The sequence below is a fragment of the Aspergillus costaricaensis genome, assembly GCF_003184835.1.
Source record: "Aspergillus costaricaensis CBS 115574 unplaced genomic scaffold BO79scaffold_38, whole genome shotgun sequence".
NCBI classification, from domain to species: Eukaryota; Fungi; Ascomycota; class Eurotiomycetes; order Eurotiales; family Aspergillaceae; genus Aspergillus; species Aspergillus costaricensis.
The window spans coordinates 238,960-252,887 of NW_020291838.1; the positions used below are offsets into that span (position 1 = coordinate 238,960).

General features: G+C 53.2%; 7 protein-coding genes across 7 annotated transcripts; 4 read left to right on the forward strand and 3 right to left on the reverse strand.

Annotated features, from left to right (window-relative positions):
- Positions 1-1,036: 1,036 nt before the first annotated feature.
- BO79DRAFT_290365 (glutamyl-tRNA(Gln) amidotransferase subunit PET112) lies at positions 1,037-3,064 on the forward strand (the record flags this gene model as incomplete). The annotated part of the gene is made up of 4 exons (XM_025688883.1): positions 1,037-1,367; positions 1,424-1,500; positions 1,556-1,697; positions 1,752-3,064. The coding sequence occupies 4 exons, from the start codon at positions 1,037-1,039 to the stop codon at positions 3,005-3,007; spliced, it is 1,806 nt and encodes a 601-aa protein (XP_025535524.1). The 3' UTR covers positions 3,008-3,064.
- A 241-nt stretch (positions 3,065-3,305) lies between these two features.
- Positions 3,306-4,775, forward strand: BO79DRAFT_240357 (arginase). The gene is made up of 3 exons (XM_025685020.1): positions 3,306-3,637; positions 3,739-4,322; positions 4,389-4,775. Exons 1-3 carry the CDS (start codon positions 3,551-3,553, stop codon positions 4,690-4,692), a joined length of 975 nt encoding a protein of 324 aa, XP_025535525.1. The 5' UTR covers positions 3,306-3,550; the 3' UTR covers positions 4,693-4,775.
- A 230-nt stretch (positions 4,776-5,005) lies between these two features.
- BO79DRAFT_202417 (uncharacterized protein) lies at positions 5,006-6,149 on the forward strand. The gene is made up of 3 exons (XM_025681648.1): positions 5,006-5,571; positions 5,667-5,941; positions 6,023-6,149. The coding sequence occupies exons 1-3, from the start codon at positions 5,411-5,413 to the stop codon at positions 6,124-6,126; spliced, it is 540 nt and encodes a 179-aa protein (XP_025535526.1). The 5' UTR covers positions 5,006-5,410; the 3' UTR covers positions 6,127-6,149.
- A 231-nt stretch (positions 6,150-6,380) lies between these two features.
- fcpA (protein-serine/threonine phosphatase) lies at positions 6,381-9,143 on the reverse strand. Its single transcript, XM_025689371.1, has 3 exons — positions 8,726-9,143; positions 8,580-8,666; positions 6,381-8,528 (listed from the first exon to the last, which is right to left on the reverse strand). Exons 1-3 carry the CDS (start codon positions 8,971-8,973, stop codon positions 6,392-6,394), a joined length of 2,472 nt encoding a protein of 823 aa, XP_025535527.1. The 5' UTR covers positions 8,974-9,143; the 3' UTR covers positions 6,381-6,391.
- A 555-nt stretch (positions 9,144-9,698) lies between these two features.
- Positions 9,699-11,483, reverse strand: BO79DRAFT_240360 (pepsin-like aspartic protease). The gene is made up of 4 exons (XM_025685021.1): positions 11,240-11,483; positions 10,990-11,140; positions 10,282-10,936; positions 9,699-10,222 (listed from the first exon to the last, which is right to left on the reverse strand). Exons 1-4 carry the CDS (start codon positions 11,339-11,341, stop codon positions 9,934-9,936), a joined length of 1,197 nt encoding a protein of 398 aa, XP_025535528.1. The 5' UTR covers positions 11,342-11,483; the 3' UTR covers positions 9,699-9,933.
- Positions 11,484-11,497: 14 nt separating this feature from the next.
- Positions 11,498-11,828, forward strand: BO79DRAFT_157869 (uncharacterized protein; the record flags this gene model as incomplete). The annotated part of the gene is made up of 2 exons (XM_025678883.1): positions 11,498-11,630; positions 11,749-11,828. Coding segments are annotated over 2 exons (213 nt in total), but the record flags the coding sequence as incomplete, so codon positions are not given.
- A 275-nt stretch (positions 11,829-12,103) lies between these two features.
- rpt3 (proteasome regulatory particle base subunit RPT3) lies at positions 12,104-13,801 on the reverse strand (the record flags this gene model as incomplete). The annotated part of the gene is made up of 5 exons (XM_025684214.1): positions 12,104-12,978; positions 13,044-13,330; positions 13,383-13,481; positions 13,546-13,587; positions 13,644-13,801. The coding sequence occupies 5 exons, from the start codon at positions 13,799-13,801 to the stop codon at positions 12,104-12,106; spliced, it is 1,461 nt and encodes a 486-aa protein (XP_025535530.1).
- Between the last annotated feature and the right edge of the window lie 127 nt (positions 13,802-13,928).

The following is a 13,928-nucleotide window of genomic DNA, read 5'->3' on the forward strand; positions in this document are numbered from 1 at the left end:
CCCTGTCAGAGACGGGATGTCGGATGCTTTCTTTTTCTCGATTGCGAGATGGACGATTTATTAATACATTGACTGAAAATGAGAGGAGTAGAGAAAGAGAAGCGCAATAGAGAGCAGCGAAAAGGACGAGGGAGAAGTAAAAAAATGAGGGAAGAAATACAGAAGGTGGGATGTGCAGAGGATCCACATGCTATCGATAGTTGAAGAGCAGCAACTCGACATCTTCTTTTTCTATACTACAAAATCAATCCCATGCGGGCTTCATTTGGGGATCATCTGTTCCCCCTCCATGCTGGTAACATCCTCGAAGTTTATGCTGCGTTGGCTGACGGTGACTCGCTGCCGATCCCACCTTGCATGACTGAAATTCTTCGGCGTTATCGTTGTTGGACACGATGGGCCCTAAGTAGGTCAGTCATTCATCCATCCCCGACGATGAGTTGGTGAGAAGCCATTCATGTGCTGGTATCGAGGGGTTGTTGTTTGTATCTAACTTTTATCCCGCTCTCATTCTCTGTCTGCTTTGTTCCGCTGATCCGCGGGTTGTTGAAGAGATGCATGACATTCCCTTTCCTGGAATTACTCTTGGAAGCATGACTTGCAGCTGAACCGCTGGCACTGGCTGCCTCCGAACACTGTTCACAGCGCATCGCGAATAGGATGTCTTGGAACATCATTCGGGCATATTCTTATTGGTGCAGATGAAGACTATTATCGCACTAAGAGTAGTATTCCCCTCCATTCCATTCCATTCCTTCATTTTGAGTTATTGTATACTTTGTTACCATTCGTACCGAATATCGATATGATATCTATTATCTCGATGGTATACCAGCGGTGAGGGTAATTACCGTATGGTACGGGCCGTGATCTCCGCCCGCGCTTAATTCCCGTCCTTCATCGATTCCAGTCCAGATTCCAGACCTCAAGGATTGTGCCAATTTCTTTGCCATCTCTCCCACCGCGACCGGTCCGATCTTCTCTTCCTTCTTCTCGTGGACCCGTCCTTTCGCCTACCTTCCTTGCCCTCGGGCTCATGCTTCGACCGTGGCTTCGGCAGTGCCCGCGAGCAACCCACTCGCTCGCCTGCCCGCAATGCCATCTTCCCCGGCCGCAGACTGCCAGGCGCGCCCTTAGACCCCTCCCTGCCTTGTCCCTTTCGCATCCCATTCGATCCCTCCAAACAGCGACGACCGACTCGCCGGACCGCATTCCCCTGCGAAAGCAGCTGAAACAGGACGCCAAGGCCGTCAAGGCGCGCAAGCGACAGACTCGAGAGAATGAGGAGGCCTCCCGACAGAAATGGGAGTTGACCGTGGGCATTGAGATCCACGCGCAGTTGAACACCGAGTCCAAATTATTTTCGCGTGTGTGACTGGATTCTAGACAATTGGACTGAATTGTCTGGCTGATCGCTGAGCAGGAGCGTCTACATCATCTACGGATCTTCCCAATTCGAACGTTGCGCTGTTCGATCTAGCATTCCCGGGGTCGCAACCGGTTTGTGGATGATTTCTCTATGCATGAGGTGCAGATACTTACAGCTATGGTGTAGGAGTTTCAAATCGCAACGCTCCTCCCCGCCCTCCGCGCCGCCCTTGCTTTGAACTGCGAGATACAGCCAGTCAGCAAATTCGACCGCAAGCATTACTTCTACCAGGACCAGCCGGCCGGATACCAGATCACCCAATACTACGGTAATATAGTTCCCTCCCTCTCTCGCCGCCTATTAGTGCTCTGACACAGAGTAGAGCCTTTTGCGAAGAATGGCTATGTAGACCTGTTCCGCCATGATGGCATTGCGCCTGAGGACGGCGACACGGTTCGCATCGGCATCAAACAGGTCCAGATGGAACAGGATACCGCCAAGTCGCAAGAATATCCGCCCTCGACGCAACTCCTCGACTTTAACCGTGTCTCCCACCCCCTCGTCGAGATCATCACTATGCCGCAGATCCATACTCCCGCCACCGCGGCGGCCTGTGTTCGGAAGATCCAGTCCATCTTGCAGTCATGTAATGCGGTGACAACTGGCATGGAGCTGGGAGGTCTGCGGGCTGACGTCAACGTCTCCATCCGCCAGCGAGGTGACACAGCCGGCACGCATCAGTACGGTGGCATCGGCGGACTCGGACAACGCACGGAGATCAAGAACCTGAGCAGTTTCAAGGCGGTTGAGGATGCCATCATTGCGGAGAAGAACCGGCAGATTGCCGTCCTTGAGAGTGGCGGGGTGGTAGAAGGTGAAACCCGCGGCTGGACTATTGGAAGCACCGAAACGCGCAAACTACGAGGCAAAGAGGGGGAGGTCGACTATCGCTATATGCCCGACCCGGATCTTCCGCCCCTATACATCGGCGCCGACCTCGTGGCAGCGCTTCAGACCAATCTCCCAACGTCCTCGGATGCGCTTATTGAACAACTGGCTGGGCCGGAGTATGGGCTGCCCATCGAGGATGCGAAGCCGCTGGTGGAACTGGAAGACGGCGCGCGGTTGGAGTACTATCAGGAAGTCGTGGACCTCCTGCGAGCGCTGCAGTCGGATCAGGACCCCAAGGCACAAGAAGGACTGGCGCGGGTGGCCGGCAACTGGGTTCTTCATGAGCTTGGGGGTCTATGGGCCAAAGCGGAGGAAGCGTGGGATGCGGCGCGGGTGCCTGCCCCGAGCCTGGCCGCGCTGATCGACCAGCTGCAGCGGAAGCACATCACAGGGCCGACGGCGAAGCAGGTACTCGCCATGGTGTTCGCGGGGGATGAGCGGCCGATCCCCCAGCTGCTGGAGGAGGAGAACCTGCTGCTGCGGCCACTGTCGCGCGAGGAGTATGTAGCGCTGGCGGAGGCAGCAATCAACTTGAACCCCGCCATGGTAGAACAGATCCGACAAAAGAACCAACTGGGCAAGCTGGGCTGGTTTGTCGGGCAGATGATGCGCATGGGCGAGAAGGGACGAGTGGAAGCGCCGAGAGCAGATGCGATTCTGCGGGAGTTGATCTTGGATCAGCGATAATGTATACCTGTATAGTACATAGATAAAGCAATAGATAGCAATAAGCATGCATGATACCCATCACACGGTGATTTTCCCCCACCCTTATCCCCTCTTATCCCCGAACGTCATCTGTCGGGGGTGAATTGCTAATGGAAACGGGCGGAGGAAGTGGATGCTCTCCTGGACCTGTACTTAGGGGAACAACCGTTCCCTAAAAGCAGGTCTTAGCGATCGCGGACGCCCCACGGCTGAGAATGCTTTTAACCGGCTCGTCGCCCCTGCAATCCGGTTTCATTCTTCTTTCTTTCAGTATTATCTGGAATTCTACTTCTTCCTTCATCCCTTCTAACTTCTCTTCTCTTTTCCTAACTCTCTCCCAAGGGTCCAACTTCTTGTGGTGGTGCTTTGGAGTCTACCTCGGATCGTCTCCACTCACGATCTTATCTCATCTTTGGGTCCGCCCTTCTAGAACCTTTTCTTTTTCTTCCTTCCTTCATCCCACGCGACCTACCCCTCCAACTCTTCCCCTCTCCTCTCCTCTCTCTCTTACACACATTCACCATGACTTCTCCTTCTACAATCCGGCAGAGATTCCTCTCCAAGCCCAACCAGCTGGGCGTCGTGGCCGTTGGTTTCAATGGCGGGCAGGTACGTACAGAAGAATTCCATGACGACGGATCCGTCGATCATCTAGTAGCGTGCATAGTAAAAGGAAGAACCCCCACTAACCATACACACCCCGACCACAGTGCAAGATGGGCGTCGAAGCAGCCCCGATGGCTCTCGTTCAAGCCGGTCTGCTCGAGCAACTGCGCGACGATCTGGGCTACGAACTGCACTATGACGAGAAGGTCCACCACTACGAAGATAAGATGCCCGAGTCCGACCCCGACCACCGCGGCATGAAGAAGCCCCGGTCGGTCAGCGCCGTTACCGAGTCGCTGAGCGCCCAGGTCTACGAGCACGCCAAGGAGGGCAAGTTCGTGCTGACTCTGGGTGGTGATCACTCCATCGCTATCGGTACCATTTCCGGCACGGCCAAGGCGATTCGTGAGCGACTGGGTCGTGAGATGGCTGTCATCTGGGTGGATGCGCACGCCGATATCAACATTCCTGAGATGAGCCCTAGTGGTAACATTCACGGTATGCCCATGGCGTTCTTGACGCGCTTGGCTCGTGAGGAACAAAAGGATATCTTCGGCTGGCTGCAGGATGAGCACATTGTCAACACCCGCAAGCTGGTGTACATTGGTCTTCGGGATGTGGATCGCGGTGAGAAGCAGCTGCTTCGTGAGCATGGCATCAAGGCGTTTAGCATGCATGATGTTGATCGGTAGGTTTCCTCCTCCTTACCCTTGAGTATCCTCCGATGATGCAGTGGTGTTCTGACAACCTGCAGGTACGGCATCGGCCGCGTGGTCGAAATGGCCCTGGCGCACATTGGCAATGACACACCGATCCACCTGTCGTTCGACGTGGACGCGCTGGACCCGCAGTGGGCGCCTAGCACGGGTACCCCTGTGCGTGGTGGACTGACGCTGCGCGAGGGTGACTTCATCTGCGAGTGTGTGCACGAGACGGGTAACCTGGTGGCGATGGATCTGGTGGAGGTGAACCCCAGCCTGGAGGAGCATGGCGCTAGCGACACCATCCGGACGGGATGTTCGATTGTGCGGAGTGCCCTGGGAGATACCTTGCTGTAATGCAGAAGCCTGTGGCTGTAGGGGGTGAGAACTAGAGTAGAACTAGAGAACTAATGAGCAATCTGAATCAATCAATGTTAAAGCTTATCCGGAGTAACTCTAATTAGTGTGAGCTTGACCATGCGGAGAATGGAAGATGGATGGATGGATGTAGATACTACTAAATTTACCCGCCCTGCCACCGCATTAGTTTTCCTCCTGCCACCGGAATTTCCAACGCCCATGATGAAGAGTAGTAAGTACTCCATAATTGTCTGTCTTTCTTTCATTCTCTGATTTACTTTTCTTGCATTCTTTCCTTAACTTGTCAATTGTCATTCCTTGATTTTTTGCTCGCCTCGATACTTTGATACCTACACATCAAGCACAGTTCTAGACCCGCCAGGCATCATATCATATCCGCCCAACCCACGCCTCGTCTCGCCTCGCCCCATTACGGTCAACCCTGATGCGTTGTCAATACTAAGTTGAATGAGGGTTAAGGCGGAGTTATTGTTTCAGCCTGATATGATGATATAATGCGATATTAGATTTATATCAGCATACCCCGGAAGATCATTCTTGATACATACTACAACCACCACTGCACTCTACCACTTACTACTACTTACTATATACATCCGGTCAACCCAATTGTCTATATACTACACACCACACTCACCGCACACATCTATACTCACCACCACCCCACCCCCAAAGGAACAAATACTAAACCAAAATGGCAATGCGAATCTACCACCGCCGACCCCGCCGCTACCACTGGCCGGAACTCCAACTCAACATCTGGATCATCGTGGTCCTCTCCTCCTCCGCAATCTGTCTGGGAATATTCGCCTGGTTCATGACAGTTCAAAATGACTTGGGATTGGAAGTTCCTTGGTACGATACCCTTCATTCCTTCCCCATATCCCCCAATTTCACCCCCAAAACCACCAAACTAACACCCCCCCCCTCCTCCGGAGGAAATAAAATAGGCTCTTCCCCTACATGATAACAACCGGCGCGCTCGGCATCTTCTTCGTAATCTTCATCCTAATCCTAGCGGCGCAACGCTTCCTCCTGCCCGGGATAATCATCATAGGAGGGTTTATTCTCTTCGTGCTATGGTTAACGGGACTAGTGGAGACATCGCTCCAATTGTATGGGGTCGTCGCGAACGTGAATGATAATTGTCGCAATTATATTGATAATGTTAAGCCTGTGGGCGATGGGTGGAAGACATTGGCGTGGATTGAGGAGGAGACTATTTGTGAGTTTTCATTCCTTTCTCTTTTTTTTCTTTTTGATAAATTGGGGGGTAAGGGTATGCTAATTGGTGTTTCTGGGACAGGCAATTGTTGGAGAACGGCGTTTGCGTTTGAATTGGTGAATACTATCTTTTATGTCTGGATGATTATTATGTCGTGGCAGGTTAATCGGGATCTTTATCGTTGATTTCTATCCCTCTTTGAGAAGAGATGGGTGGGATAGTTTATGTATTATGAGATATGATTGTATGATTTCAATGGATGATACAGAGCTCTTGCTCATACTCAACCTTATACTGGTATCTGTAGCATATATTCAGTGTTGTATTTTCCTATATATCTCAAACGCCCTCGCTATGCCATCACTTATTGGCAAACATGGCAAACATGGCAACATGGCAAATATCACAACGCCAAATACATCCAACTAAATATCCCAACCTAGCTACTGACTATCCATTCTCATTCGCAATTTGTTCCTCCGCCTCCGAATTGTAATCCCCTCCCTCCAGTGCTGCCATCATCTCGCGCTCCAGCTCGTCATCCTCGTCGGCCGGATCCACCTCTGCGGGATCAGGCGGGCTCGACTTGTCAGCAACCTGCTCCGGCTCCTCTGTCCCCGGTTCAGTTGCAGATGCTGTTGTGCTTGCAGTCGACTCTACCGCCCCTGCGCTGGCTACCTCCTTCAGCCCCGTGCTGCGCTCGTATGACCGCTTGATCCGCTGAGCTAGCCGCGAGCCTGGCTCGTCGCCCTCGCCGGCACTATCCATATCCTGGTCGTCGTCATCGTCGCCGCCTTCTCCTTCCTCGCGCTTCCGCTTCTTGCTGGCAGGAGTGCCTGGCTCATCCATGAATGTGGCTTCGCTGTCGCTCTCACTCTCATCATCACTGCCCAGGAACTCCTTGAGCTCATCGTGGACCGCGGCCTGCTCCTCGTCGTCGTAGCCGAGGGGCGACATTTCGGATATGCCTGCGGATTTGAGAATCTCCTCTGTTGCCTCTTCGTCATCCGCTACAGAGTCGCCCGTTGCCTCGTCCGACGATGAGAGCCACGCGCTCTCCGCTACTTCTTTGGATCCCGGTGAGATCGGCTCGCCGCGGTCGTCTGGATGCACAGGCAGGAGGTACGGTTCCTCCGCTAGGCGCTTCCATTGTGTCAGGCAGTCCAGGAGCCATTGTGTCGTGACGATCTTGACTTTCGGGTACCGGGTCGCTTCGCGCACTTTGGCCGTGCGGTTCCGCCCCGCGACGAGGTGCGTGGTCTTCATGTTGATCTTTGATGCAATGACTGCCCCGAAGCTCTTCGCCCAGAGGGAGATGTCGGCGTTTTGTGTATCCGTGCCGAGGGGAAGCACGCCGGAAAACACGAGGGTCACGCCGCCGAGGATGCGATGCTTCATTTGAGGCATAATGATCTTGACGTCCGGGACTAATTTCAGGTCGACGTCCTTCTCCTTAGACGGCTTTTCGCCGCGCAGGGCGGCGACTCGTCCACCCAGTGCCCGTGAACGTCGTCGGTCATATTCGTCGAAAAAGTCCCGGTGTACTTGCTCCAAACGCACCTCGAGGTCGAACAGCTCTCGGTCGTTGTCCTCCAGTAGGTGATGTCGGTGCTTGCTCAGATCTTGTGAGTCGTCTATGCTGCTGGATGTATCGCTGCTCTCTGCTGCATCGTCCTCCGCGTCTAGCTCCTTTTGCTTCTGCAGTAATGGTCGGTCCTCCACTTGATGCATGATTGTCTCCTCTTGTGCATCGCTCTGCTCTTGTAATAACCTGGGATTATCGCCGCCACCCATGGTTACCAGCTGTTCCAATGTCGATACCTCTGTCTGGTCGTCTCTCTTTGCCGTCGCCCCGTTGACATGATGTTCCGCCAACCCCCCCTTGGCTGTCTTCGCTGCCGGCTTCTCACCCCCTTTGCTGGGAGGTCCCAGCTCCTGCTTCTTCGGGAGGAAACTAGAGTTGATGTCCCCGATGCCGACGAAGAAGTCGTACGGCGACACCTTGATGAGATTGGGGTTCCAGCGCCAGACGTCCCCGCGGTCGTCGATAATGACGACCATCTTGGTGTCCACCGGAAACAGCCGGTGCAGGTTCTTGGCCACCAAGCTGCCACTCTCATCTCGGCTGAGAATACGGTCACCAAAGAGTTTGCGGTCTGGATCTATGATACTAGCGATATGTTGCGCATAGGACCTCGTTCCCATGGTGTAGATATGCAGCTCATACATCTCCGACACATTCTGTAGAAACGACTCTAGACCCGGTCGTAGCTTCACATAGTACCAGCACCCGCGCATTCCCGGCCCATCATCTACCAGCTGAAACGCACGCACATCGCTCAGAGCCTGATAATTCGGGTTTTCCTTGTCCTGCATCCATTCTCCGACAGTCGGGTCGACGGTAGCATGAATAATGGTCTGGTCCAGATCGACGACCAGCGACAGTTTCCGATTCGCCAGTAAGCGGCGTTTCGCATCCTCTTCCACCCGCGTAGCTTCTTGTTCACTGACAGTCAACGTGGTATTATCGTGGGCCATCTGAATCGGCGCGCGATGCACATCCGTCACCTCAGTATTGTACGAAAAGCTGCAAACAATCGTAAGCGAAGCCCAACACCAAAACACTGTTTTCACCTACTCAGTCATATCCTTGCCACAAATGGCACAGAGCCCACCAAACTGGACCTCATGAGCACATGGCTCATCAACTTCCAAAACATCGACCCTAACCAAATATCAGCATCCCAACACCAGCTCCAAATAAGTGACAGCATCGGAACATACGGCTCATCAATAACATCCCCCTTTTCAATCTTCCACTGCACCACCTCCCCATCAACCGTCGATTCGAACTTCGTCGGGAACTTGCGCTTCACATCCACCTTATTCCCCAGCCCATCCCCCTCCGTCACAGTCGTCTGGTACACATACCAGAACAGCGCCTCATCCCGTTCCACCTTATCACCGGGCTGTTTCAGCAGCGACGTGACGGTGATCGGGTAATGGAGGCTAGGCGGTAACCGGAGAAGCATGCCTGGATAACTCTTTCACACAGGTCGACTCAGCAAGCTCTCCTAGTAATTGTAGGTATCCAACCCCCCTCCTGCCTCCCTAACACCGAGAGTGAGGCAGTGTCGGGCGAGGGGCCGCGGACGGATTTATTTTCGATAACGAAAGGGAACGAAAGGAAGAAAGAAAAGGATCGAGCTCGATAGCTATGAAGCCATTCCCGAAACTTCTGCCGTCGGTAGGAACAACAGCGACCTAGCTTAATCGCAGCGGCGCACGAGGATCTCGATACGAAGGAAGTGTATTTGAATGGAACGGGGTCAGGTGGACAAGTGATGGAGTTGTCGCGGGATGGTTCGCCACGCTAGGACGCGACGAAGTCAATAAGGCGGGCGCGGGTTTGCGCTGTGGAGGTGTATCGGGTAAAGGTGGAAAGCGGGTCAATCTGGGCTCGTAATATCGAGCGCAGACGAAGGGACAAAGAAGCGATCGGGTATGGAGATTGAAGAGCGGCTAAAGAGAAGGGCAGTCGTGGGGGATGATGAAACAAAGACAGAGCAGAGAGAAAGTCTGGATGGAGGAGGTGGTGAGAGCGTGATGAAGAAGGCTTGGCTGCCAAGAGAGTTGCTTGGGTTTTGGCGCCTGGCCTGTGCGGGGCGAGACTCGCCGGCCCAGACTCGGCTGGTACCGCGGTTGCTTCTTATTGTTACTGCATCACGCGGTTTACGTCAATTCCAATCAGTTTGAGGTTGTTACTATCATATTGCATAACCATTTACATCCTAAATGCCAACATATGTCAAATAATATCACCGGCTTTCCATTGAAGATCCCTAGAATCTATCCGGCAACCGCTGCAAACATGAGGATAACCATTCACAACATTACGTGTGTTCGTCTGCCAAAATCATAGATCAAGCTACAAGAAGCAATGATGAAGCAAAGGCAGCATCATAGATACCACATCATCCCGCAAAACCCGCTTACTTAGCCTTAGCCAGACCAACAGCGCTGTTGCCAAGGTCATACACACTGTACCACTTGCGCAGGAACGCATCGCCCAAAATGGCCAAAGGACCAACCGGCTCAGGGAAGTCCATGCCCATGAAGGCACTGACGCAAGAGCCCTGCACCTCCAAGGTGTAGTCATACGAGGTGATGGTGAAGTTGTGGCCGGCAAGGGTGAAGGTAACGTCGGGCAGGGACGAGCGCTTGTCGCAGTCAACGGTGTACTGGCCGGTCCAGCCCTTCTTAGCACCGATCTGAGCATTGCTAGAAGACTGTTAGCAACTTGTTTGTTCAATCAAGACATCCAAGACTTTTTGACTTACATCATCTCGGCCAAGTCAGCAGGCAGAGCAATCAGGGAAGTACCAGTGTCCAGGATGACACCGGTGTTATCCAACTCAGCAACATCGTCGCCAAGAGCAATGGCGTCAAGGTCAACCTCCCAGTAAGCCTTGCGACGGAGGGGGATCTTGATCAGCTCGCCAGTGTAGTGGTCCTTGTCGACGCCACCGAAAGTCGCCACGGAATCGTCACCCTCCTTGTTGGTGTCTCCAAGGTAAAAGGCAAAGACAGGCTCGTCAAGGAGACCCTGGTCAAGCATGTTGTAGAAGGGAGGAACAATCTTGTTCACGGAGATGGTGTCATAACCCAAGCCGAGAATGCCATCGAACCGGCCGAAGGCAAAGGCAAGACCAGGCTCGTTGGTCGCCTCAGCGAAGTCCTGTCCCTTGACCTTCAGGTCGCCAATCTTCAGGGTGTCCTGAGAAATGAACCCGCTAAGGCTGCCAGAGCCGTACTTGATGGCGAATTCACTGCCGTTCTTGTGGTACGTACTCGAGGCAGAAGAGTCATACTTGTTGTGGAGGTAGCAGGCAATAGAGCTGCATTCGCTCGAAGGAACCCAAAGATTCGAGCTACCAGTGTCCAGGACAACCTTGAACTTCTGGGGGGGAGTACCCAGCTCGATCTCAGAGAAGTCTATGGCAGGAAGGGTCAGCAGCGATCAGCCATATAAGACGGTATCTCCATACACTGTGCATTCAGGAAGTTGTCCACCAGGACATCATGACGGCTCATGTCATTGATAGGGTTCTCCTCGACCAGCTCTTTGTGGATGGACGGGCGGATACCCATGTACTTCTGGCCCAAAGCGCGGACATGGGCGTCGATGTTATGCGTGTACTATAGACCACGGAATCAGCTTTGAATCATACTGGAGCTTCAAAGAAGCTAGCTAGCTAGCTAGCTAAGAAAAAGATGTAATGATAAGGCCACACTCACAAGCTGCTCTTCCAAAGGCACCTTGTTAAGCTTGAGCTTGTGAACCTCGGCGGAGGCACAGCCCAACAGCACGGATGCTGTGAGCAAGGAGGCTGACTTCATGATGGGCGACGGCGGAAACGACTACCCAGCGGGATAAGATGGGCTGGGTCAAGAAAACTGACAGATGCACGTATGAATAGAAATGATGATAGGGACAGAGAACGATGAAGAAGAGATGGAGGATAGCAGGGGAAAAGAGGAGGTCTGGGGGTAGGGAAGAGTGATGCGGGTGACTTAGAGCCGGGAGGCGCTGGTTGCGGAGCGACCTGCCAGGTCGCAGCCAATGGTTGGCCAGCCTGGCTGCGTCATTTGGCAAGGGGATCGTCACGGGTTATCGCTCCAGTTGATTGTAGCTGCCAGGTCGCCCAGGTACATCTTCTCTAGGGTTCAAAATATCAGGTACAATAAGTTTAGTCTAGCTATCCCATCTTCCCATCTTTGTATCTCTCTCTGAGCTTCATCCGAAGCTTCCTGGAGGTCTCCTTGTTCCTTGAGGCCTTATCGTGATGGTCGGATCACGCGAATCCGAGCGCGGGTGATGATGTAAGACCGCCTTAGGTTCCCGGTGCCTGCCTACTTCAAACTAGCGCAACCGCCTTGCTAAACTAACCAACAGCTGCGGACAGGTCCTATCTACCTATCGCTGACCTGTCTACTAAATAGGCAGCACAGAGCCAGACACGTACTCCTGTAGATCCTGAGAGGCTCGGGTAGCCGTCCAACTGGAGCTTGCATCTGTTGAATGACCGCCCCGGCCAAGTGGCGGTATCAACGTGGGTTACTGTTCTACTTTCTACAAGGTACTTGGTCCCAACCGATAGACTACCCCAGCGGAATACCCAATGCGTCAGTCGTTGTCCTAATGTGAAATAGCCTAGATGTTGATAATACAGCTAACGGTCCCCCTGTTCGCCTTGCGTAATCCGATATCCAGCTTAATGCACGTCCCATACTTGATTTACCGGTAGAATTCGAGTCTGTATGCTTGGTTAGCCATGTCCCGATCGCGGGTAGCATAGACAATGCTCCGTACCTATCCGCTTCCTGTCCGGTCTTCACCTGGGCGGCGTAAGCATCCTCGAGATCCGACTGGATGATGTTGTAACGGTTCTTTCGGACAGCACGGAGACCAGCCTCTTGCATGATGGCGGCAATGACCGCACCAGAGAGGGGCTCGTTGCGCACAATCAGCGAGTCCAGGTCAACTTCCGGCGAAAGAGACATCTTGGATGCTATCGTAGAGAAAATCAACCGGCGTTCACGCCGGTCCCGCAAAGACGGGAACTCGATCTTCCGGTCCAGACGACCCGGACGAAGCAGGGCCGGGTCCAGAGTATCAGCTCTGTTGGTGGCCATGATGACCTTGACGTTGCTCGACTGCTCGAATCCATCCATCTGATTGAGAAGTTCCAGCAAGATACGCTGCACCTCACGGTCTGCACCCGTCTGGGCGTCGAAACGCTTCGTGGCGATGGCATCAATTTCATCAATGAAAATGATAGCCGGGGAGTTCTCCCGCGCCATTCTGAAAACATCACGAACCATGCGAGGTCCTTCACCAAGGTATTTCTGAACGAATTCCGAGCCGTTTACACGGATAAAGCTGGCGGTCGTGCTGTTTGCCACCGCCTTGACCAGCATAGTCTTACCCGTACCGGGAGGGCCGTAAAGGAGGACACCGCGGGGAGGATCGATACCTATCGCCAGCATTAGTAATGGACTCTTAACAGAAGAAGCAGCATTGAAAGGAGGGTATGCTCACCGATCTGCTTGTAAAGGTCAAAGTGCGTCAAAGGCAGCTCGACTGCTTCCCTGATCTCCTGCTTCTGCATGTCAAGACCACCAACATCCGCATAAGTCACATCTGGCTTCTCGTTCTCGCCCAGCATAGCAATGGAGGAGTCAGCCTCCGGGGGTAGGATATCGACAAGGGCATTGGAGTGACGGTGGAGTGCGACCGAAGACGAAGGCTTGAGCTTCTCGCGGTCGAGCGTGGAGAGGATACGGACGACATAATTCGAGCCAGTCGACGATTGAACAATACCGGTACTAGGATAGTCAGTTATTGGTTCTATGTCGAAAGCTCTGCGCGGCACCATACTTCTGATCGATCGCCTCCATAAACTGGCCGATAACCAAAGGCACACTCTGTATCCGCTTGATCTCCTCCTGCGCACGAACGAGTTCTCTCTTCAAGCTCCTGTACGGGTAGCAAATGTTAGCTCGGGTAGAGTAAGCTCGAAGGAGGATGGTATATAGCTTGCCTTTGCTCATCCTTGATGTACTCCTCCTGAAGTTGAATGTACCTGTTATTGAAGAGTCAACATGTGCCGCGGCAACCATCATCACCGTTGGAACATACTCTAGATGTCTCTGCAATCTCTTCAATGTGGCATATTCATCGCTCCCATCGTTTCCTGTGCCCTCGAGCGAGTCTATGTTGGGGATCGTGTCCAATGGAGCTGCCTTGGTGAGAGGCGTGACGTTGTTCGCCGGGGTCTCGACGGCGACGTCTCCCATGGCGGATATTTGGTAAAAGCGGAGCGGGTGTGAAAATAGCAAGCGCAGTTAACTGTAAGCTAGAGAGAATATGTCCCAGAAAGAAATGGATGGATCAGTCGTGGGCAAGTTGGGAAGGATTTGGCTG

Excerpts from the sequence above, each read along its gene's own strand:
- BO79DRAFT_240360 (XM_025685021.1), bottom strand. The coding sequence starts at position 11,341 with ATGAAGTCAGCCTCCTTGCTCACAGCATCCGTGCTGTTGGGCTGTGCC. Across the intron at positions 11,141-11,239 it reads TGCCTTTGGAAGAGCAGCTT|TACACGCATAACATCGACGC; the intron begins GTGAGTGTGGCC and ends CGTGGTCTATAG. Across the intron at positions 10,223-10,281 it reads GCTGACTTGGCCGAGATGAT|CAATGCTCAGATCGGTGCTA; the intron begins GTAAGTCAAAAA and ends ACAGTCTTCTAG.
- BO79DRAFT_202417 (XM_025681648.1), top strand. The coding sequence starts at position 5,411 with ATGGCAATGCGAATCTACCACCGCCGACCCCGCCGCTACCACTGGCCG. Across the intron at positions 5,572-5,666 it reads TTGGGATTGGAAGTTCCTTG|GCTCTTCCCCTACATGATAA; the intron begins GTACGATACCCT and ends GAAATAAAATAG. Across the intron at positions 5,942-6,022 it reads GATTGAGGAGGAGACTATTT|GCAATTGTTGGAGAACGGCG; the intron begins GTGAGTTTTCAT and ends TTTCTGGGACAG.
- fcpA (XM_025689371.1), bottom strand. The coding sequence starts at position 8,973 with ATGCTTCTCCGGTTACCGCCTAGCCTCCATTACCCGATCACCGTCACG. Across the intron at positions 8,667-8,725 it reads GGGGATGTTATTGATGAGCC|GGTCGATGTTTTGGAAGTTG; the intron begins GTATGTTCCGAT and ends ATATTTGGTTAG. Across the intron at positions 8,529-8,579 it reads TGTGGCAAGGATATGACTGA|CTTTTCGTACAATACTGAGG; the intron begins GTAGGTGAAAAC and ends GATTGTTTGCAG.
- BO79DRAFT_240357 (XM_025685020.1), top strand. The coding sequence starts at position 3,551 with ATGACTTCTCCTTCTACAATCCGGCAGAGATTCCTCTCCAAGCCCAAC. Across the intron at positions 3,638-3,738 it reads TTGGTTTCAATGGCGGGCAG|TGCAAGATGGGCGTCGAAGC; the intron begins GTACGTACAGAA and ends CCCCGACCACAG. Across the intron at positions 4,323-4,388 it reads AGCATGCATGATGTTGATCG|GTACGGCATCGGCCGCGTGG; the intron begins GTAGGTTTCCTC and ends GACAACCTGCAG.